The following is a 24,680-nucleotide window of genomic DNA, read 5'->3' on the forward strand; positions in this document are numbered from 1 at the left end:
ATCACAATCCACTGGTCGAAGAAAACTCCGGGAGAAGAAATATACACCCCACACAAGATGCAAAGCAAAAGGAATCGGAAGGCCTGATGGAATTGTGCAAAAAAGTACAGCGATCCTGATCCTGGAGCGCTGCATTCCTGCGTCTTAGATGTCTCCCTCCAACACGGGAATTCAAATAATCAGCAAGCTCTGGAGAAACCCAACAATCCTCACCTGTGTTGGAGGAGGGAGACATCTAAAACACGCAGGACTGCGGTTTCCCAAAGATCCAGTTGCCTACTCAACAATACATCACCATTGCAAGGTTTCCAACAGGATGTTTTCTGAGGGATGTGTCTACTGAGCTTAGAGTGGCATCAGTAAGTGACAAAGAGATAGAGACTGGAAGAGTCACAGAAAGCCGTAAAAGTGCACATTCATGGACATTTTTATGGATCAAGCCTGTTTTGAATTTTGCTTCAAAAAGTTCTAAAAAATTCAAAAGTCAGAGGTAAAATTAACGTCATATAAAAGGTGTGTTTCAAGTTGATGTGGAAATTTTACCCGGAAGCCCCAATATCCTTTTTTTCGCCAGTGTATACAGTGTAATTGTACTAGTATGCACAAACTTAAGATCTCATTTTAGAATGCTTTTCTGCACAAAGCCTTTTTATAACATACACTACGGTTCCCTTGTTTTCAAGTAAACCAACAGCGACGTGGTGAAAGGGGCAATAAAACACACAAACTTTGCTGTCACTGTAGTTTGCTGTAATTCATGTCACAGATAGTCAGATCATAAAACAAGAATAGCAACTCAATTGTCACCTTTGCACCATAGGACACAATTTACCTGATCTACATAATACAATACACAACCATCCTTTTTCCCACTGCCTCAGTAACTAATGCACCACACTCCCTCTCCTTCACACAGTTATGACATGAACAGTACACCTACACATTGGAACCCCTTGTGTGTCATTTACAGACTTGCGTGGACTCGGGTGACGTCAACCCACAAGGCTGGGAAAGTGTGGGGTGCCACTTCATTCATTCATTCATTATATGTATTTCATTGATGTTTGTTGAGGACCCTAATTGAGTTTCTTGATAAGAAAAGGTTATCTACAGCATGAGGGCCCCCTTTTGGTCACAGCTGGGAATGTGATGGGAACTCCTCAATTTGGAAGTGAACGGAGAAGGATGACGGGGCACGAAAGTAAAGAATGATTTTTGCCATTTGGAGCGGCTACAGTGGAGGACTGAGGAGAGACGGATTGAAATTGTCGCTGAGGAAAGCATAGGTGCAAACCTGCTCTTTCAAAAACAAACGTATAAAATAAATTTGCAATGAATAAAAGCAGCAACATAATTCCAACTATAATTTCATACATAAGGTAAAAATAAATGAGGGATAATGAGACACGTTCAGACAGAGACTAGGTCAAATAAATTGTGGGGAGCGAGTCAATCCTCTGAGCTAGATGACGAGTCAGAGTCCTTCTGTGTGAGGATGACGTCATCTAATAGGGCCTCTTGATCCGAGCTGTCATAGTCTCCTTGGGAAAGGCTGTCACCAGCTTCAATTTTCACATCGAAGTCTGGACTGGTGAGGAAGTGTTGGGAGGTCTCCAGGTCCTCCTCGTCCATCATGTAAGCTCCATCCGAGACCAGGGTCTCCTCTTCCACCCCTTCGAGGTAGGGATTTTCCGGAGTTGGCTCTGGTGTGTGGTGGTGTTGGTGATGATGGTGATGGTGGTGGTGGTGATGATGATGGCGGCGGTGCCGACTTTTCTTGGGGACCTCCGAGTATTCAGTCAGCAGTCGATGAAAGAGCGTCTCAGGCAAAAAACCCTGCAAGAAAAAAAAGAAGGTCGAAGACGGTTCAATTATTGTTGCAAGCTTTGTGGTATTTGATGTCACACAAAAGTTTGGTTTTACAGTGGTACCTCGTTGTTTGAACATAATTCGTTCCTGCGAAATGTTCAAAGTCCGAATTGTTCAACCTTCGAAACATTTTTTGCCATAGGAAATAATGTAAATGCAATTAATCCGTTCCCAAGCTCCAAAAACAGAACATTTCTATTTTAATTTCTATTTATGTTTTTTTACATTTACAGTACAGTATTTAAACAATAAAAATACCTTACCTTACCTGTTGTGGTGTGATGGCATCAGTGGATGATAAATGCTTTGTTAATGCTAGCTTTAGTTCAGTGCTGAGTTTGTGTATTTCACAATGGGCATATTGTTAGACTACTAAGCGGTCCTTGCGTCCATTGTTTAACGTCAGGCACGTAGTTGAACAACTAAGGGAGGTCCTTGTGCCAGTAATTACAGAAGTAGTCATGGTAGTTACAACGGCGCGATAATCTCCTTCCCAATTCCACTGTGGTTTGTAGCACTGTATGTTTTTCTTTGCCGTCACTGGCACTGTTGTCTTTCTTTGGGCCCATGGTGAAGAAAATTGTCGTGGAAAAATCAAAATGCACTCGCGAGTATGGAGCACCTCCGGGAGTATTCACGATCTGACTGGAAATGAGCAGTGCATCGTCTCAACTACCGCAACGTGAGCATTCGGCATCGCCCGGCTTCACCCGGCTACCCGTTTTCAAGGTACGTTCGGCTTAGCTTGCTTTGCTTGGGCGTTCGAATTCCGAAAATGAGTTTAGACTCAGAGGCATTTTTTACTCCGATTTTTTGGGTTGAAGTCCGAATTGCACGAGTTCCGAGACGTTCAAACGCAGAGGTTCCACTGTAAACGCATGTACATTAAGAATCAAGAGTGGCGTACGTACAGAGTTCCGAACCGTTTCTGACCAATCGGGCGCAACAACGAAATCTGCATTTTCCTCGAGATATTCTCTCAGGTCTTGCAGCATGGGACAGAATGCAGCTCCGACCTTAAGCGGGGAAACAAAACATTAGTTGGAAAGACATTTCAACAGGTCTGGAATAAGTGTGTTAAAGCAAAGTGTATGTCTGACCTTCTTTCCTGTCCTCATGTTTATAAGCTTGACCTTCTCATTGCCTGTCAAGGCTTTATCTGCCTTCCTCCTCCTCTTCCTCTTGCTCCTATTCACGAGAAGCTGAAGAAACAAGGACACGTATAAGACCAAATACTCTATTTTGCTTCTCGCTTGCTCTTTAGAGACCAGGGAACAACAGAGCATCAAATGCATTGATAAAGGTTCGTACCGCTAGCATGTCTCCCTCCACTTCATAATCTGGATTCTCTTTCAGCCAGGTGGGAGGATCCCGGCGGCGAGGAATACGCTCCATTGGATCAAGGAGGCCATCTGGGTCTGATAACTACAACACAGAAGGATGGGGGGGGGAGTCAGCGGACAAAATGTGGCGTGGTTGTCGCACCCGACGTCTTTTCCATCAAGGTGATCATTGTACCTCGAGTTCTCTGCGCCGCTTACGGCTGCTTTCGCCTCCTGACCCGTTGGGCATCAGTGCCTGCTTAGAGAAGGTCAGCTTCAGCCCCTCCTCCTGGGAAAGTGAACGAGAGATTTATTGAGTCATTAACAACTTCCACTGCTGTGTCTACCAAGAAGTTGAAGAGCAAAATAAAATTATACCAGTAGTTTAGATTTTTGTTTTAATGCACACAACTACACATATAATGAAAAAGTTAATAAGGGATAGACTGATAATCAGCCGGGCCGATTGTCGTTAAAGATGTTTGGCATTTTGACAAATATTGGCATCGGCCTTCTTATGAATTTAAGGCCGATAAAGCTGCATATGTATCTCACTGAGCAGTGAATGCTTGCGAACGTAGCAAATTTATGGTTTTCATTAGGATCTGTAAGATGTTCACAGACACCTTTTATTTGTCGCAAAGACATTTACAACATATTCAGACAATTTTCACTGTATGCAAAGATCTTTTGAAACCTTTTACAAAACCTGACGAAAACCCCAAATTAGCTACATTAAGCAATCATTTGTCGCTCAGTGAGATACAGGGAGCTTTCCATTTATGGATTTATTTAAATTTTTATAAAAAATGATGCTGTTACTGGGAACTTCCTACACTTATTATGTTTCAAAAATAAATAAATAAAATAAAGAAATTTTGTTGAAAGTTTGGAAGACTATTTACAGTAGAAAACAATTTACTTGCTTAGTTTTTAATTTAGCTTGACACATGCTGATGACCCTAGAAGCTCTCTACAACTTTTATTATAATTTTTAAACAAAGCTGTCAATCCTTTAGAAGTTTAAAATTAAAATATATTTTTTTTCTTTCAATTTTGACAACAATATTTTCTTACACTGCAAATTAATATCGGTTATTGGTCTCCTTGACTACTAATAATCGTATTGGCCTTGAAATTATATATTTTTTTTTACATGCCTAATACTTTTATTTCATTTGACCAAAACAAACTGTGACAATGTTAGTATCTTTTTCAATAAATTCCTTTTACAACAAGGTATTATACATTTAACCATCTATCCATATAGTAGATCACTTTTCTTCATTCATTCAGTGTGAGCTGGAGCCTATCCCAGCTGACTTCGGCCAAAAATTTGGATACACTCTGGAGTGACTACAAGCCAATCATAGTACACTGAACACACTCAATAAATGTGCATTACCGCCAACATCAGTGTACCATTTGACAGTGATTACAAGTTGAAAACTGAGATGCACCCCCCCCCTTTTTTTTTTTTAAGACAAGTCGGACAATCTCAATATACAAACGTGAACATGTTCTGTGGACCAAAAAAATGTAAATTATTTTTCAACATGTCAAGATCTTAAAGGTTTTGTGTACCTTGAGGAGTTTGACAGTAAATTCTCCATCCTCTCCTTCTCCAGGCATACTGTTGGGTTTGCGGCCCGCCCGCGCGTAGGCCATCTCGTCTCCCTGCAGCTCGGCGTTTTGGTTGACGTGAGCCTCAGACATGTAGCGCCGCCCTGATGGCCACTGGCCGGTAAGGACCAGTGTACACAAACTATCCAAACGGTTGATCAGCACACGGTCCTGAGTATAAATGAGAGGCATTCATTAAACATTCAGCATGAGCAAGTCAACAAGCAAACACAGGCTACGTTCACACTGCAGGTCTTAATGCTCAATTCAAATTTTTGGGTGAAATATGATTTTTTTGAGTAAGCGTTCATATTACCTATTAATTGCGATCCCAGTCTGTCTTCTGTGTAAACGTTATGCGTTCCCAAAGTGACCCGCATGCGCAGAAGATACGTTGCTCAAATCGCTGTGTTTGCGGAAGTAAATACATATGGTCCAGCGTCCCAGTTGTATGTTTCAATTTTCTGTAAGTTTCATTTGAAATGAATGAATAAAAAAATAAAAACAAACAAAAAATAAGTATGGTCCAGTGTGTCAGGGCTACAGACTTTTATAAGTCTGTCGTCGGTGCTCATATCTTTACCATCTCATATCTACAGAGGAGTAATGTGGGAGGAGGTAGAAATAATATTTTGTGAAAAAGAGGCAAGTCTGTCCGAGCTCCTCATCTCACAGAGACATCTTTTTTTCCCTCCCCTAGCGATGACGTCACGTCATTGCCGCGCGTAATGAGTCGTCTGCGTGGCTAAATTACTAATATCACCACAAATGTCAACTTTATGCTTCATGTTTTAAGTGGGATTGAATTAAAGTCAAATATAAAGCCACAACTGTTACTCAAAGCAACTTTGCAGATTCACCTATGTCTGCGGACCTCGCTGATGCGGCGTCAAGCATAAATCAAGCTTTAATGCCGCAAAGCGCATATTGGACTTTTGATGACGTCGAGGTTGGTCGGCTATATCCAACCTGGCCGTTCAGACAGCGGTCGCATTGCAAAAATTCGCATATGTATCCCATCTAGGACCACATATGAAAGTAACCCAGGTCGGGTATGAAAAACAGGTCGCAAATTTGGGCAAAAAATCCGATCTGGGTCGCATTTGCCTGCAGTGTGAACGTAGCCATTTATACATTCAGTGGGCCGCCAAAAGTTGAATACAATTTGTTTTTAAATTTTAACTCAAATTCCAATCTAGTTGGGTCTACTGTGCTACCATCCTATTACTTTTAAAAAGAACCATTTACCACCTTGGGCCAGTCCACTCTGATAGGATCAGTGTGCGGAATGCCATCCTGAGACAAGGCCATGGAGAGTAAACTATTCTCTTCATCTACGTCACACGTCTTCACACCTGAAAGAAAACAAATAGGAAAAATCTTATAATGGGTTTATTTCTTATTTTGGAGAACTCTGCATCGTTCTTGTCAAATATCAACTGACCTCGATTGACTTCTTCTTCACTATCTCCGCTCTCGTCACTGCTGCCTGATCGATCAGACGACGACGAACCTGAATCTGAATCCGAATCGGAATCTGAAGCGCCCTCTTCACCTCCTTTACTTCCTCCCTTGTTTTTGTTCTTCTTGAAGCTCCAGCTTTGTCCTCGTGCCTTGCCATCATGGTGAGTGATAGGTGTACTTTGCAGGTGAGCGCCGATTTCACCAGCTAGCATACTAATCTCCACTTCCTGTCCATCCTCCTTCACACCGGACACCTCCGCAATGGACTTTGGCTGGTTGAGGTGCATGATGGGTTGTGGCTGGGGTGGAGGCGGGGCTTGCTGGTTTTGAACAAAATCATCTCGGGCCGCGCTGAAGGTGAACTGTGGGTCCGAGAAGACGGAGAGCTCGGTGCGGCTGACGCCGTGCAGCGCTGTGCCCAGCATCAGCTGACGATCGTGGTCCGGGATACTCCACCAGGTGGGCAGCTCGGTGGTGTGGGGGGCGAGCGGCAGACGCTCTTCTAGGGAGGGGTGCGGAAGGACTCGCTCACGGATGCGACTGAGGAGGCTAATGCGATAAAGTGTGCGGGATGCTCGCTCCTCCGTGATGGGGGCCACAATCTGCAGAAGTGGCGACGGATCTGGGAAAAGTACGTAGACAAAGTTTATCCATCAACGTTCACAAAATCAGGCAGAACAAAACCACTGGAGGCATGAATCTAAAATTATTTGTGAAAATTACAAGCACAACTGTAGCTCTCCATTTTCCAAGTAGGTTACCCAACACTGACAACATGCTGAAGTAGCCATTTGACAGTGTTGAACGCTAAATTTTGCCTATGTAATAAAATTAGCATATTTGTGTATTGGGCGCCAGTAGTTACCCTCATCCGAGCCAGGACGCAGGTGGCACACTCTCCGACACATGGCTACAAAAGAGCGGAAGTAGCGGCTAAGGCTTTCATCTGTTTTTTTATCCAGGCGTGCAAAGGTACGGAATCGTGTCCATTCATAGTCTGGTTCTTCGCCCTCAACAAGGCCAGGCTCCTTTTTCATTCTTTCCACACCGAAAGTTGAGACAACTCGGTAGAAGTCACATTCCTCCCTGCGTGTCCACCTGCACAAATTAAATTGGGTGACTTTTAGCGAAATGAAATTGACCTGTGTAGCTGAAGTGAAAATGAAAATGCATTTTTAACTCATTCACCCCCAGCCATTTTCACTGAAGCAACCCCCTTCGCCCCCTGCTGTTTTACTGGATTTTGACTGATTTTGGAAGTCCCAGAGAATATTGTGTTCTATTGCTATAAAAACATGGAACCTACCAAAAGAAAGATTAGAGTGTCTTCTTTCATCGGGAATAAACATATGTCTGTTTCCATTTTGCAGCAATTAGCATTAGAATATAGCTTTCATCATTATTTACAAATCTGTTTCAAACAGTGGGGGGAAACAGCTCGTTTCCCAGCTTGACGTCTTATACTCTGCCACTTGCTGGCCGTTTTTGTAATAACTACCAATTGCTTCATGCATTCTCTTCAGTTCAGAGGCTGCATCAAAGCCTTCTGTATGCTATAGCATAAAAAAAAAAGTATGAATACATCTTTGGAAACATGGTAATTATTAAAAAAGAACATGCATACGTTTTGGGGAACAAATTAGTTAAATAGATGTTCACATAAAAAATTATCTGTACTGTTAGGGCTGGGCAATAAATCAAATTTGATTACAGTAATTTCTGGACTACAAGCTGCTACTTTTTTCACTCGCATTCGACCCTGCGGCTAATACAAAGATGCGGCTTAGCCATCAGATCTCAAGGGGGCGCACTATTAAGGAAGCGCAAGAGCGTCAGGCAGAGCAAAACATACCTAGTGAGCCCAAATACAGTAGGAGAGACAGAACGAAGGCGAGACAATTTGTGCCCTCATTATGGAAAATAAAGTAGCAGGAACCCGGTGCGGTAACATTAAAACACCTGAAGCTTACAGTCGCGTGCGGCTTATATGTGTAACAAACTCGAGTATTCCCCAAATTTAGCTAGCGTGGCTTATATTCAGGTGCGCCTTATAGTCCAGAAATTCGTGTAATTGTCATTTTAAAAATCAAAATCATTGAAAATTTGCTCAATCATGAAATTGAGATTTGTCTTCTGGATGATTAAATGCTGTTGTTTTTATGTTCTGTTACATCCAAATGTTATTGCGGCAGAAGTGGCAGAATGCTGGATGGGTGGTTTACAAGACATTTAATTGTGGCATTTAAGCGCAAACTATGAATGTTAAGTTGACTGAACTTGAAACTGAATTAGAATCAGTATACATCACTTAAATCTGGGATTGATAACGATATGAATCAATGACTATCATAATCAATGTATATGACTGATGCGTATAGTAAGAATCGATGGGGACGGGTTACTAAGAAGCCATGGCTTCTACCCGTTAGCCCTTCTTTCGGATGTTAATGTTGCAAATGATATGATGTGATCGATGTAACCTGTAATAAGTAACCTGTGTCCAAAAGGAAAACATAAATAAAACAAACAAACAAACAAACAAACATTATTGTCTGAACATTTTAAATAAATATTTGTTCTGTTTATTAGATTAAAATTGTAATCATCCTGAATGACTGGAATTTTTTTTTATTTTTTTCTATTTTGGCCATATCGCCCAGCCCTATATACTGCATACCTTTGTTGTCGCTCCTGGCGTGCTATCTCCTTCAGCTTGCTGGCTTGCTCACACCTCCTGCGTCTGCGGTCGCCCTTTGCCTCGGCTTCAATTTTCAGCTGCTCCTGCCGGTAACTGCGCTGGTACGCTGTGACCAACCGTCGTAAGCGTGCAGTAAGAGATGAACTTGAGGGCCAATCGCATCCGCTCTGGTTCTGGTTAGAAATGCTTTCTGTGACCACTGGGACCGCCTTGTCTTCAACAGACAAGTCCTCCTCCATCTTCACACCGTCAGACTGGAGAACGGGCGCGTTAAGTAACAACATGAGAGTTATTTGTTAAACCACTTCAGAGCTATGATGATGAAATTCTCACAGCTATACCTCATCATAAGAATCCTTGGGGAGTCTTGACGCAGGCTTGAACTCTGGGTCCTCTGAGTATTTATCGTAATCACCTCTGTGTAAAACAAGTAATAAGCAGGTGAGACATTACCCGAGTCATCAGTCGTTTCATCACCTACACAAACAAACCCTGTTGGCTCATACCTCCAAAAATACTTTCAAGTCATATTTCCAGTGTAGTGTGTTTTTGTGTGTGAATACATACTACATGAAGTACATTTTCAAAAAGGTAGAAGAGTGTCACTCACTCATCTCCCAGCTCGCCATCAGCAGTGTGCTGCTCGGCATCGATAGCCTTGTCATCTGGCCGGCCCACCCTCTCCAGGAAACAGAGCCGTGGATCAGCACGCATGGTTGTGTACATCTCATAACCTGGTAACAGAGAGGAGGTCAGTTAGTACATGCAAACTGGCTCCATCTCATGGTAGCAGCAGAACTGAATAAGCAGGGGAAAGCCTTGCTGTTCTCCAGAATATCCTTACCATGTTTAAAGACACCAGCCAGCAGAGAGCGGTCCGCCTCCCCATCCCACCATCCTGCAGGTACTTCTTGTTGCTCCATCTCTGGCATCCAAATATCAACATCCCTAAAAATAAAATAAGCATGTTAGTCCATTGTGTGTCTCGGGTATCTTCATAAAGATAGTTGACAAGTGTGTGTTTAGTTGGCATGGTCCAATATTATTCTGACAGTATGATAACTGTGACCAAAAATATAACAGTGTCACGGTATAGAAATTACAGGTCTAAAATGCCCTTTTTTATGTATATACACTTTTTTTTTAATGTGGGTAAATAAAAACTATTTTTAAACAAAATATAGAATATTTGGTACATTAAGAAACTCGTACAATAAAAAAAGAAAAATGTAACATTCTTCTGTTTTAATTTGTCTTTGTAAGTCTGAGTCAGTGTCCACTCACTGATTAGCTATTTTTAGACCAGACTACTACTACTACTACTGTTGCCCTTAGGGCTAACTAGCAGCCGCTGGCAACATATTTATTTTTTAGGATGATGCACTTTAATGGACAACAAAAAGGCATTCATGTAAGTATGCTAGTGTTTGCACAGTGTCTATTTGGTCTCCCTCCTCCATGCATAATTGCTCACCCCCGGCCTCTCATGAACTTCGAGTGGCACGTTTATTCAAATCTGTAAGCAGCCCATTATTATTGTGCCACTCCTTAATAGTTCCCTCAAAAAGGAAAGGAGCTCATTACTGGTGAGAGACAGTATTAAAGGTTATTGAAACTGTGACTTTTTAAAAACAATGTAAACCATCAAACTGGTAATCGGCCCATGCCTATTGGTAGCATGACACATTTTTAAAATAATGGCCCAAGTAATTTTTTCTGAATAGTATTTTTTTTTTTAAACCCTAAACCAAATACTGTTATTCAGGAATAATTTCATTTCAGACCTCAGTGGTGGAATTGATTTATCTGATTAACTCAGGATGTAACCAATTTGAGCAGAGGTGACAAGCGTCATGAGATGTTAAAAAAAAAAAAAGTCAAAATTACTTTATTCCATCATTTTGAGAACGTGATGACAAACTGCAGAAGTTCATACCTAATGTCGGCCCCTTTTAGGACAGAATCCGAATGATCACCAATCACTTCTTGTTTCAGATAGTACAGCATCCGTACCCTCAGCAACACCCTATGAGAGAAGAGACGTCGTATCGAAACGTAGCCCAATAGTACACATGCAGCAAAAGACAACTTTTATTCTCCACTAACTTGTTGCACTGGTGTTTGAGATGTTTGCGGTAACTGTCATCAAGCAACAGTGTGTCTGGGTTGTACTTGCGGATCCACTCCACCTTCTGCACATCAAATGTGCTCTGAGCTTTTACCCTCTTTCCCTTTCTGCCTCTGGGCACTGGGATAGAAAGGCCTAAAGAGGGACGGGTGGGGGGTGGGAGAAAAATCAACCAAGGCAAGAATTTCCAGGCCTCAAAGAAAATAAAGCTATTTTACATGACAATCAAGTTGAAATCATCTTCCTACCAGAGTGGTTGAGCAGTGTTTGGGGTTCGCGGCCGTTTTCTGGTGGTGTGATAAGTTCCCAGATAAAACTCTTTATGTTCTCATCTCCCCGATAGTGAAGGAGACAAAATACCAGGATGACACGACAGATTGTCTCCACATCGCGCTCGCTCAGACGCCGCTTACATCTGGCATGAGAGAGGATGTCCCTCCAGCGGCCCCAACTGGAAATAATTGACAAAAAAGGGGGTGTCAAGGTCCAAAATTGATATTACTGCTTGACTAAAAAACAGTATAATCCTATTTTGTCACAAAATTGTCGATGAATCAGATGACAACAACCAAATCTTTCTCCTGTAAAAGACAACACTAAACATGAGAATACTCATTTATTATCCAACTCTACATACCCATAAACAAGCAGATGTTTTTCCACACGGAAACAGTCAGTGCGGCCGTAACCCACTCCAGTGTGGCGTTCAGCACGTCGGGAAGAGCGAGAGTGTCTGGAATTCGCAGGTGGGTACTCTTCGTCACTGTCCACTTCAGATAGTTCGGCACCTTCTCCTCGCAAAGTGGAATACTGGCGGGTCTGCTTGCGCACTCTGGGAGTGTCGATCACGAGCGTGTTCTGAGGGTGAAAGAATAAATGAATGATTACTCCCGACAAATTGAGAGAACATACAGGTACACAAGAAGCGAAAAATCTGTTTACCTTTCTATTAATCGTGTCCATGTCTATGTCCGCTTTCTTGGCCCACTTTTCCCAGAATTCCGGGTCATCGAGGGCAATGTCATTCCGGTTCTCAGAGGCTACAAAGCTGGCCTTCGAGAAGGTGGAGCCCTTGCCCTCGCTCTCGATGGTGATGGTGGTGGCTCTGCGCTGGAGGATCTGGTCAATGTCTTCCTCACAGAAGCGACTCCCCTCATCATTCTCGTCCATGATGGCGGCGTAAGCTCCTTTCCTCAGCAAGTCCTCAATCTCCTTCTTAGAAAACTGCTGGATCTGATAGAAGTGACATTTTGATAGATTAAGAACAAATGTGCAGAATGTGTAACACACTAATCCATGATATAAATGACCGTACCCCATTAACATTGCTCTCTTTATTGCCACTCATGCTTTGCAGGACAGCACGGTCGAGACCCAGCTTCAGACTTGCTTTGTCCAGCATTTCTCGCTCGTAGGAATTCCTTGTGATCAGACGGTAGACCTTGACTGCCTTTGACTGGCCAATACGATGACATCGCGCTTGTGCCTGGGGGAGTTTTAAAACAAAAAATAGGTATAATATAGGGGTGTCAAAATTAGTGCGTTAATTTTGTGTTAATTTAAAGTTCCTTCACCCCAAAAAATTTAACGTGCGATTAATGACTGCCCCATACTTTCTGGGAGAATTCCAGTCGCAACGCAGCAGACACGTCCATGTCAAAATTTAGCAGTAATAAATTTAACAATAATGCATTTACTTGTGGAGACTGGGGTCAGATTGTATTTTGCAAGTTTAAAAATGTGCAGAATTTCACAAATTACTTCATGTTAAAGATTAGATGGCTTTAATATGAAAAGAAAAATGCACTGCGCTGTCACCGTTTTACAAATGCAATTATGCCATCTAGTGGCAGAAAAATTCTCTCAACACAAAACAATATCACACTTTTTACAGTACATCTTTAATTTTAACAAAATTTTATGAATTATTATTAAATTACTGTATCAATGACTAAAAGATGCAGACATATTTATATTAGTTCAACATTTGTTTCCACTTTTATGCTAACAGGAGTATGAAAACTTAGAAAAGAAAGTATTTTATTTAAAATGTTATTGTACATTTAGAACAGACGTAAAATTTGCGATTAATCATGAGTTAACTATTGAAGTCATGTGATTAATGAGGATTAAAAAATGTAATTGCCTAACACCCCTAGTATAATTGTATTATTATGTTGGGAGGTTACAGCATCAATCTACAAAAAGGGAGAACTCCAAAGACAGGTAATGTTGAATATGCACCTGCAGGTCATTCTGAGGGTTCCAGTCCGAGTCAAATATGACGCAGGTGTCAGCAGCTGTGAGGTTGATACCCAAGCCGCCAGCTCGGGTACACAGCAAAAAGACAAAGCGATCCGAGTCAGGCTTGCTAAAGCGATCAATGGCAGCCTGTCGTAAATTGCCACGTACTCTGCCATCAATCCGCTCATAAAGGTATCTGTACAAATGAGTAAACACAAACTTGAAGAGACACACAACAATGGGAAGAAGAAAATAAGGCCAAGAAACCCTCGCACCTTTTGTTGATGAGGTAGTCCTCCAGAATGTCTAAGCAGCGCACCATTTGGGAGAAGATGAGGACTTTGTGACCACCAGCCTTGAGACGAGGCAGCAGCTTGTCCAGCAAGACAAGCTTTCCAGCTGACCGAATTAGGGCCTGCAAATGGAAGTCTGGGGCCAGAGGGTCATACACCTGCCGTAACTCTGCTACAATCTTCTCCTCCGCACCTTGTTAAAGACACGACACGTCACCGTTAAATTTAAGGATTTGGAACAAGGACTTGGCTCTAATTATGAACAACAACAAAAATTCAAAAAGTTGTGAACCAAAAGAGCGGGTTGCGATACCATTGATGAGGTATGGGTGGTTGCAGCACTTGCGCAGTTCCATCATGGTGTTGAGCAGGTTGGGAACATTGCTGTTACTGTTTGCTCCTAAACTGAGAAAACTGAAGTTCCTCTCCAGGATAGCACGGTAGTACTTCTTCTGAACATCCGTCAACTCAACCTTTGAGAGGAAAACAAGTCATAAAAATTTTAAACTCAACAATAAAGGTATGCTGAGGCTGTTGTCCTCAGGTATTAAGAATATTTACTAACCTCAATGATTGTCTCCTGTTTGGGTGCCAAGTTCTTTTCAACATCCTCCTTGAGTCTTCGCAACATCATTGGCTTCAATATAGCCTGCAGCTTCTGAACCTGAAGTGCCAAAAAAGAAACGAAAAATAGAATTTTTTCTGTCACAGTCAAAATTTAAACATCATTAACAACATTATGACAATTATGACTTGCACTTTTATAGCCACAAGGTAAACAAGAGTAGTATGTCTGTTGGTGCCAAGATGATCATATATCATATATTGTTCACCTGCTCCTCTGTTTTGAGGTCTCCAAAATCCCTGAGGAACTCAATTTCAGAGGGGAACTGTGTAGGCTCCAGGAAATGAAGCAAACTGAAGAGTTCCTCCACAGTGTTCTGTAGAGGAGTTCCGGTCAACAACACCTTGTGCTCCTGAGGGCAAAAATAACAAATAACGTGACTCCCAAATCAAATGGACTGCATGATAGGGTTTTATTCTGAAATTTCGACTTGGGTCAACTCACCATGTCCAACATTTTCAAGCTGTCTAACAGCTTGCAGTTGCGATTCTTGAGACGATGCGCCTCATCAATGATGACACAACGCCAGGATATCTCCCTCAGCTCAGGGCAGTCGGACAACACCATCTCAAAAGTTGTGATCAGGGCATCAAATTTGTACGCACCCGGGATTAGATGTTCCTGTGTACAAAATGGCACAATCAATTAGAAATAGACCATTTCCGTCAAATCAGTTGCCATCAAGTCTACCTTGTCATCTTTGCTGTACATCTCATACTGTTGGATCATCTGCCTGCTGGCCAGGCTGCCGTGGTAGACGATGGCATTCATGTTGGTCCACGTGGAGAATTCCCGCTCCCAGTTAGTGATGGTGGAAAGGGGAGCAATGACCAGGAAAGGGCCCTGGATCCCAGTAGCGTAAATCTCAGACAGCAGAGTGATGGACTGGATTGTCTTTCCTAGACCCATTTCATCTGCCAGGATACAGTTTTGCCTGAGACACAAGGTGTGAGCAGAGTAAGAGGAAAAAGTTAGAAGATATTTCCCAATTTCCTCCCATCACTCTGTGTAATTCTCCTTAAGAATAATTATTCAAGTTGGAATGTGAGTCAAACCAAATTGTCAATATTCCTCCTTATCCCCTTTATTGTCAACTGGTGGGTCAAAGTGGGCCTTGGAAATCCATAACAGGCAGCATTCAAGGAGTCTTTTTTACACATTAAGGCTAAATAGGGACAATAAGCCCATTTGTGTGAGATATAGTTAAGTCTTTTTTCTTTTACAAACATTTATTTAAAGGTTTAATTTATTCAAAAACAATTCCAGTGCAAAAATGTTCAGATAACAATAATGTATACTAATTCTAAATTAGTTTTAACATAAACTTAACATTCATAGTTTGTTCTTAAATGCCACAATTAAGTAGTTGGTAGCTATTGTAAACATGTCACCACCCATCCAGCATTCTGCTACTTGCAAAATTACAACTCACAAAAACAATTGAATGTAACAGAACATGAGAACAGCAGCTTTTAGTAATCCAGAAGACAAAATTTGATTTTGCAAATTGTCAACGATTCGATTTATAAAATGACAATGTGTCGAATTAATTTGATTTACTGCCCAGCCCTACGCTGAGGTGTTTCTTACTTTTTACATTTTTAAATACATTTGACAATACACGTCGGTTTCTTAATAATGTACTCTGAAAGGCACTTTGAACACAGTTAAATGTAATTATGTTTGAATGGATGACATTCGTGTGTTTTCTAAAGCTAAAAATAATATGCGTAGTTTGTCTCCTGTAAAAGTAGGCCGGGACATTATGATATTGTGGTACTAACATAAGGCCAGTTAAGAAACACTCTTCTGAACCAAGCCACCCACATGTAAGAGTTGTAGTGAATTACCAAATACGACGCGATAATAATTTGAACAATTTTAATGTGCTTAATGTTTGACTGTCGCATTTCGACATGTCATGTGAATGGGTGTGATACATACCTGTTGTACCAGTTAAAAAGCAGCCAGTTGACACCCTCCAGTTGATATTCTCGAAGAGTGTTGCCATTGTTGTACTCTCTAGTCTCCTCCAGCTTCTTCCAAGAGCCAGCTTGTGGTCGCGTCTACAGAAGAGGAAAAAGGCAACAAATCTCAACATAGTTGTTTTAATGTTTATAAATGACTGGAATCAAAAAGTAAATGAGATGCATGGCATTCTTTCCTATTACTCAAAAGTCAACAAGCAAAACACTGGTCAATTAAATATTCTTCACTTGATATCTAGTCCGTCAGTCCTTACAGTTCTTTTGAGACGAGGTTGTCGAGTTTGGATTTTGCTAAACTCTTCGACCTTGCCCTCGTCCACATCCTCATTCAGCTCCCAGGTTGCATCTTCATAAGGCAGAGAGCACCACTTAACCAAGTAGTAAATCACAGGCTAAGGGGATGGAGGAACGTGTCATAGTTAGTAACAAGGCAATACTTTCTTTAGATCAGAATATTCTCATTTATCCTTTTTGTCTCATTTCTTCTACCTCGCCATTGTCTTTGTCTATACTGCGCGATACATCCAGAATCCTGTCCACTTCCACGTAGTCTGGATTAAAAAGCTCCTCCTCCTGAAGAGTACCAATACAGTAAATACATTTCAAAGCAATGATGGCATTATACAGTGGGAGGAAAAAGTATATGAACCCTTCTTACATGTATGCATAAATTGGGTCAGAAAATGAGGTCTGATCATCTAAAGCACAAGAATAAACGACCAGAGACTGTGTAAACGAATACCATTTTTCATATCGTTATTGAAATAAACAAAATGAAAAAAAAAAATAATAATAATCACAGGCCAGTGAGAGAAAAAAATGAAGTAAACTCTACATTTGTTGTAGTTGCAGATCAGGCATGACCAACCATCAGGATGAATTTTGGACCACTACTCCTTACAAAACTATTGCATTTCAGCAAAATTCCTGGAATGTCTGGTGTAAATAGCTAGCTCTCTGCTCTAGTAAAGCTGGGAAAGGTCAATCATATGGCAGAAAAATAATCTTGATTCATTTTTTTTTTATATCTTCTGATCTCAATTACCATCATCATCATTTTTTTTTTATTGTTTTTAAACTTCATTAAACTGTCAGTTTTAAAGCATCTGTACTGAAAACAGAAGAAGCATCATCGTAGTTCAACATTTTATTATGCATTATAATGTAATGAATGATTTCCGTAGTATATAGTTAATGCATTGCTTTGACGCTCACACTTGCACACCATTTTGAATTTTCCTGCTCGCATGCATTGTGGTTTATATTAACCTGTTGAGTGACTTTCGATTTTCATCACTACTTTCCATATGCATTGTGGGTCATTTTTTTGTGCAAAACATTGTTTTTCTTTTGGACAGTCAGACACACCTACAAAATGAAGTGCGACTTTTAGTAGTGCACTATATAGGGAGCTGCACTTTCAAGTGCAAAAAACACAAACGAATCTATTTTACCATTAGATATTCTTATTTTGTTTAAAAAAAACAAATAGAGCCGTTGCAACAATCTTGGAAATTATTTTTCGTGATATTTTAATATAATAGTTTCCCATTGTCAATACTTTTCCAGGCCTGGAAATGTATTAAAATTAAATGCCATATTTTTACCATACTTGCATAGGAAACTTGTATTTTCAATAATAATATGAAAATGTAATAGTTTGTGAGGTATTAGTTTAAGCAGACTGTGATATTCAAGATCAGACCTCTTTTTATGACCAAGTTGACAAAAATGACCTTTGTCGTCTCACCTCATGGAAAAAATGCCTCATCTGCGCATGTTTGGTCTTGAACCTTTTAATCTTTTGATGGATCCTCTTGTCTTTCTCCAGTTGCCCCATACTGGCCCATTCACAGTGTAGGTATGAACTGGAAACAAGAATGTGACGTTTAATGCATTGTATATTAGTCACATATTCAAAATAAATGCTGCATTTTGCTTATCAAGGTTGTGAGACTTACTAGTTCTTGTATTTTACGAAGAATTCTTCGACATTGATGTACTGGCCTTGGGACACCTACAAGAAAACAGTCATTTTCACAATTTTTTTTTTACAATTGTAAATTATAAATGAAACAGTGAAGAAGTAAATGTATAAAAGCATACTTCTTTCTTTGTTAAGCGCACGGAAAGCACTTTATCTACAATGGCAGCATCTTCTTCACTTGGGTTTTCCTGCACAAATAAACATGATATTTCAATGAAGAGAAATGCTCCAAATAAACATTTGCATTCGGTCGAGTCTCAAACGCGAATGATTTCACACACCACAAAGAACTGCATGCCAGGCAGTCCATCACCATGCAACTCAATTTCCTGGTGAACGTGTGTCGCTACGGGGGCTGCGCTGATGGAGGCAACAGCCGCCGTGGTCGTCGTAACGTCAACATCCTCCTGCTCATCCTCGTCATCTGTTATCTTAATGTCCAGGTCCTCGGTGTACTTCTTCCTGTTTACCACGCGATTAGAGCGCCTCTTCTGGACACAAGAGATTTTCATTATGAGTCAGTTTGATTATATACACACAATTGTCTTCATTCAAGAGTGGAAGAGACACCTCAGGGAAAACCGTTTTCCTAAATGTACATAAATAGCTAATTGAAAGCCAATATTCCGAAATTAAATTAAAAAAACAAACATTTAAGACCCATTTCAAACAGAATGTTGACACAGCTTTGATGAAACGTTTAAAGTTCCCAACATTACTTGTACAATGAGAAGGTTTTATTGTGGAGACAATTTGTCTGTGGAGCATATTTATCCACCTTTCCTAGGAGTTAAACTTAATACACACTTACTTCCCCATACTGTGGCATTCTGAACGAAACTCCATCAGCTCTTCAAAAGTAACAATTCAACAAAAACAAAAAGACAGCATACATCCAAGCCCAGCCAGCGAGGTCCTTAACAGACACAGCTGGAATTGCGACACGTTCCTCAGGTCTAAATAGCACAATCACATGCACTTGTCACTTTCTTGAGGGCCTAAGCCGGCTGCTAAATTAAATTGTAGCAACAGAAAAAAACTAACACTTGAAATATGTAATATTAGGAGCAAATGCAGATCATACGAGCATTATGTCATGGATGCCAAGACTGTTTGTGTACTGAAGCAAATAATCAGCGAGTCATGAATCAAAGTCATGCCAGCATGGCGCAGTAGATAGTGTTCAACATCAAAGGCGCCACGGTATTTGAAGGAATATTCCAGAAGCAGGGGCAACTTTAGAATGCGTGAAACATGTCTTCTTACCATGATCAAGTCCTCTTCCAGCGCCGCCGGTGAAGCCGGACTCAATTCTCCGTCCGAATGATCCGAGGATGGATTCCTTTTTCTTTTCTTCGCCCCCACAAGAGTAATAGTGCTATGAAAGGAACAATAAATCAAAATACTTTAGTGACTGTTATCTGATGATCAAGTTTGTGTTGAGAAAACATTTCCCATCATGCATCTCTTACTTTGTCTTGGTTTTGCTTTTGCTCTTAATGCCAGCAGGTATGGTGGTGCCCCCAGCATCTACAACTGTCCCTCCAGCTGGTTTGAATTTGCCTTTTTTGTCAGCTCCTCCAGCACATTTAGACAGCGTTCCAGGAATGACAGGAGTTTTCTTCTTGCTCCCTCCCCCGCTTGTCTTTTTCTTTGCAGTTGTGACCACGGTCACAGTGCCTGCGATTTCTGGCGAGGTCTGCGAGGATGGAAGTTCATCCTGGTTGAGTACTCGAGGCAAGTTCTTCTCCCCGCGCGCTTTCGCTCTCGCTATAGCTTCAGCCACAATACGGTTTGCCTTCTCCTGCTTGCAGAGGATCTCCACCCGTCGCACAGAGGGAGAATCGCCAGGAGCCTTGGTGATGCGGATAGTCTGTGGTGATGCCGTGGTGGTTGTACTGGAGGGGCCTGCCGTTGAGGAGTTGACCACCTTCACCACGGAGACAGCCCCACCGGTTGTAGATGCTGAGCTGACCTGTATCAGCAAAGGAACGATATTGTTGATCCTGTCGCATGAAATTACCAACCCACAAGATGCAGAAAATGATTACCTGTGACTGCAGAAGCATTTTGAGAGGCACTGCAACTCTTTGTCCGCCTTGGCCTTGAGAAATCTGCAATACCTGTGGGCTGCCAGTCCCGCTTGCTCCTGACACCAACTGGTACTGAAAAGTTAGGAAAAACAACTCACAAACTGCTTGTCATACGTCACACTAAAATAATGAGCTCTAGAGATGTTCGACACCACTTTTTTCAGACTGATACGAGTACTCAGCTCTTCAGTGCCAATATCAAGTACTGATACCACAAGTACTTTTAAAACATAACTCACCCCCCCCAAAAAAAAACATTTAAAGATAATTTTAAACAAATACCTATATATCCAAATATAGCATTTTCCTTACAATTGGATAAAATGAATAGAAATTTGCTATTCTTCTAATTTCTTGTTCCTGATCGCAAACCAAAGAGGTTGGCTGCCGTCACGAGTACTGATACCTTGAAATAAGGCTGGGTATCGGCCCAATACCGATACCAGGTATCAGTACTCACCCATCCTGAAGGATTTCTACTGGCTTTCAGTTGTATAGCGCTTTTCTAACTTAGGTACTCGAAGCGCTTTAACACAGTTCCTTCTTTTAACCTACTGATGACGCAGCATCAGGAGCAACTGGGGGTTCAGTATTTTGCTAGAGGATACTTCTACAGGGTCAAAATGGCGGGGGATCGAACCCACCACCACGCTACCACTGAGCCATGCCGCCCCGTAGTATTATTTGTACGTACTTAATTGCATAAATTTTAATAATTCACTGTATAACAGTCTTACCTTAACTCCACCTTGCTGGTTTGGCTGCTGTTGCACCTGCAGCTGGATTGTAAGAACTTTGGGCTGCCCTCCTGCTTGGCCTGCAGCCCGGGCCTGGGTCAATGCTGCGAGCTGGCTTCCCTGGAGAACCAGCTTACCCCCGGGGAGCTGTCCCAGAACCAGTCTAGCCGGAGCTTGGACCTGTTGTTGACCTCCTTGGCCTGTTTGGACCTGCGTGACCTGGGGTTGGGCTACCATGGTTTGACCCATTGATGAAGTGGCGGCGGCAACCGCTTGTGAGGGCTGCTGGAGAACCAGAGTGATTCGTCTTGCTTCACTCCCCTAGAGCCACAAACAGAATTAATGAGTCTCATTGTGATCATGAGCAAACGGGCCATCTATACAAGCTCATAGCCAATAATGCTAACACCCAGAAAGCAAATCAGTTCCAGTCTCAGGAGCACTTACCGGGGTTTGGGCCTGCATTGCTGGCTGGAGTTGTACCTGGTTTTGCGTTTGGATTTGGATCTGAGCAGGCTGGCTCTGGGGCTGGACTTGCACTTGGGACATCTGTGTTTGAGCTGGAATCTGCACTTGAACCTGCTGGCCTTGTTGGGGCATGGAGGTGAGCAACAGCTGCTTCACTGGCCCGTTGGGGGACTGCAGCAGCCTCTGCACGCCCGCAGCACCAACCTTTACTTGAGTTTGACCTGTGGCCGTTTGATTCAAAACCGCTCCTCCCTGTAGTATGGGCATGCCTGGTTTAATCGGTGAGCCGGACACCAAACGGATGACCTTGCTACCCGTCTGGCTTGCGGCTCCTGATACAGTCTGCAGGACCTGGGCTTGCCCGTGGGGACCTTTAAGAATGACAATTTTCCCGCCGGCCTGCTGTGTGATGGCAGATAGCTGCTGGGGTGTGAGCTGCTGAGCGATCTGTGCAAGCTGCTGGGCGGCAGTCGTGGTGGCTGGAGAGCTAGAAACAGTTAGCGGTGAGTTAAGCAGGACAGTGCTACTGGTAACAACATTGTTGTTGCTAGCAATGGGTATTGTGACATGGGCTTGGACTTGAGGTACAGTATCAACAGCAACAGGAGCCTGGGCTACAGTGGAAACCGCAGCTGAAGGAACAGTCTGAGCAGCTGCCACTGCTACCGTCTGCTGTGTGGGAACTGGAATGGAGACCTGTTCAGGTACGGTAGCGGTGGCTGCTGCAGGAACACAAAGGCCAGCGTTGACTGGAAGCTCAGGTGTGGGCTCTGACTCAACTGGTGCATCCACCTGACCTAGCGCCAGCTTAAGAGCCTCTTCCACTGGGTCTGATGAACCGTGGTTAAAAGATTCATCAGGGAGTCCATCCAGGTTAAACAGGGGCGTGTCCTCAAAGAGGTCCATTATAGGGTCTGCCATTTTGCCCGCCTCCCTCCACAGGGAGATGGGCACAATGTTCGGGACGCTCTGAGATGAAAGCTAATTTGTGGTTGTCCAGTTTTTCAAAATGTTATAGAAAACAGCTGGGGATTAGAGAGAGAAAAAATACATGAATCACACAAATTCAGCATGATTTAAACGCAATGTATTATTCCAGATTGTTAGTGTTCAGTGATGACATGCAACACATGCGTAAAAAAAACCCCACCAATAATTCAATCCATTCATTCCTCTTGTTTTTGCTATATTAGACTTAAAGATTTGCCAATTCAACAAATATACACATTTAATTCGGATGTATACAATGTACAAGAACGAATGGACATCTCACACGACCAACGTAGCTTCCAAGTTCACTACAACAGTAATTCACCATAAAAGAGACAACACAGAATTAAAAAGTCACTACATTCTCAGTTTACCATAAAGTGTGTAAATGAGTCTTTACATTTTATTTCTAATTTGTTGAACTTTAAAGAAAATATGACAACATTTTTTTGATGGAATTCAAAATAAACTATAAGCTAACAAAGAAAATAGTGCTCAGTGTTTTGTTGATTGTTCACTACGCAAGGTATGGGCACAACAACAACAGTTATAATAAAATAAAACTGTTATTCAGTAATTCGGAATAGTTTGCATTAAGTAAGTCGAGGGGGCAGTGATGGAGAGGTAGGATGCTTTCCTGTGCTCACATTGCAGTCTGCCTCACAAAACCGTCGGTTAGCATTAGCATATACCGCCAAGATGTGCCGATTGCCAAAGCGTGAATGCAAGCACTACATATATTCACTCAAGATTACGCCGTGTTGTATGTTTGGGGCATTTAAATGGCTCGTGGCTCAATTACAACCGACCATCAAGTCAACCGGAGTCCTTCAATCTCATCAACAAACCCGACCAAACCAAAGCAACGTGCCACAATAACCATTACCCGTCAACGTTCTGACACGGGTTAGGCCGCAATGCTCTTTCAGTTAGTCTGCGTCAATTTTTCGGTAAATTACCGGAAAATAACCATCAGGTCCGCTGGCCGAAGGTTCACAGTACTAATTCGGGGCGCTAAATTTACCTTTGCATCGACACACATGGCTTTCTCCGTCTCACAACACAGTACGATTACAGGAAACGGCTAGGGAAGAGCAGGAACTAACATTCTTGCTAGAGAGCCCGTACAAAGCCTGCCTCGCCGATGCTAACGAGCAATGATTGGTCAGTTTTCTTCCGAGCCGGAAACACGCGACGATGTTATTGGTTGTTAGCACCTGTCATTCAAAGTTCGGCCGCGGTTAGGCGGGATGAGAGCGAGTTCGGTTGAGGAACAATAAATGCGGCCTAGTTGAGCTCGGTTGACTGAAGTGGTCGTCGGTACTGCCGTTTTACTGCTCTCGATGCTAATATGAGAAGACGCTACCAGAGAGACGATTTATATTTAAACATAATCAGTTTTAGAAATATCAACGTTGTAGCAGGGAATTATGTCGGAGGTCCATTTTAATAATACATCGTCTCTTTTTTGTAGCATTTGTATACAGGGTGTTTACTTCGATCGTTTAATGAAAACCCCAAGTGATATCGCGCAGTTATTTTGGTAAAATATAACATAAATATACACACTCTGACTTTGATAGACTCCTACAACGAAATTACTACATTTTACCTTTCGTTTATCAGGGCAGCGAAGTGATATCACCGTTTCATCGCGTGATTGAGGGATTAGCACCCTCTAGTGACGTAGTCCAGACACTGCAATTATTGGGATTAATGAGCCTGCAGTAACTGCACTGACGTTATAGAATAATATGACTGATAAAAGTAAAAAGTAGTCTTCCAAATAATTACTAGAACAAGAGTGAAAGAGGACGTCTTTCTTGTAGGTCAGCATCTTCATCTTCAGGCAATTATATCTGTTTTTTTTCTACCGTTTTTTGTTTTTTAATAGCCCACCCATTTCCTATGCATCTTATCTTCTCTGGGATCCAAGGACATATACTTTCTTTCTGTAACTCTTCCAATCCATCTGTTTGACTCTACATTCCGTGGTCACTTCCCTCTGACAACACCCTTTTTAAAGCCTTGCAATGGCAAAGTTGATCAACAATTCATGGTCAGATCAAACACCTGCTGCGATGTTTGGCACTCAACTCCTTGAGCAAGCTGTGGAAAACATACTGAAACATTGAAAAGTTTGACGTGTGT

The 24,680-nt window shown here is 42.0% G+C and overlaps 1 protein-coding gene across 4 annotated transcripts; it reads right to left on the reverse strand.

The window, feature by feature from the left end:
- Positions 1 to 728: 728 nt before the first annotated feature.
- Positions 729 to 24,275, reverse strand: chd8 (chromodomain helicase DNA binding protein 8). 4 transcript variants are annotated; one of them, XM_077556182.1, is made up of 39 exons: positions 24,142 to 24,275; positions 21,519 to 22,564; positions 21,072 to 21,392; positions 20,293 to 20,406; positions 19,714 to 20,216; positions 19,508 to 19,619; positions 18,523 to 18,732; positions 18,361 to 18,429; positions 18,216 to 18,271; positions 18,005 to 18,122; positions 16,744 to 16,827; positions 16,509 to 16,646; positions 16,211 to 16,332; positions 14,957 to 15,200; positions 14,711 to 14,887; positions 14,475 to 14,618; positions 14,207 to 14,305; positions 13,955 to 14,114; positions 13,624 to 13,834; positions 13,349 to 13,544; positions 12,420 to 12,590; positions 12,047 to 12,337; positions 11,742 to 11,962; positions 11,353 to 11,555; positions 11,083 to 11,239; positions 10,913 to 11,002; positions 9,821 to 9,924; positions 9,587 to 9,710; positions 9,318 to 9,393; positions 8,956 to 9,230; positions 7,144 to 7,376; positions 6,259 to 6,900; positions 6,063 to 6,169; positions 4,776 to 4,985; positions 3,388 to 3,480; positions 3,181 to 3,294; positions 2,970 to 3,071; positions 2,781 to 2,885; positions 729 to 1,836 (listed from the first exon to the last, which is right to left on the reverse strand). In XM_077556182.1, exons 2-39 carry the CDS (start codon positions 22,458 to 22,460, stop codon positions 1,450 to 1,452), a joined length of 7,725 nt encoding a protein of 2,574 aa, XP_077412308.1. In that variant the 5' UTR covers positions 22,461 to 22,564; positions 24,142 to 24,275; the 3' UTR covers positions 729 to 1,449. The 4 variants fall into 4 exon arrangements, with proteins under 4 accessions (XP_077412308.1, XP_077412310.1, XP_077412309.1 ...); XM_077556184.1 differs by lacking the exon at positions 24,142 to 24,275 and adding an exon at positions 23,554 to 23,654 and having other exon boundaries at positions 18,523 to 18,729; XM_077556183.1 differs by lacking the exon at positions 24,142 to 24,275 and adding an exon at positions 23,554 to 23,654 and having other exon boundaries at positions 6,066 to 6,169.
- Between the last annotated feature and the right edge of the window lie 405 nt (positions 24,276 to 24,680).

The sequence above is a fragment of the Vanacampus margaritifer genome, chromosome 2, assembly GCF_051991255.1.
Source record: "Vanacampus margaritifer isolate UIUO_Vmar chromosome 2, RoL_Vmar_1.0, whole genome shotgun sequence".
NCBI lineage: Eukaryota > Metazoa > Chordata > Actinopteri > Syngnathiformes > Syngnathidae > Vanacampus > Vanacampus margaritifer.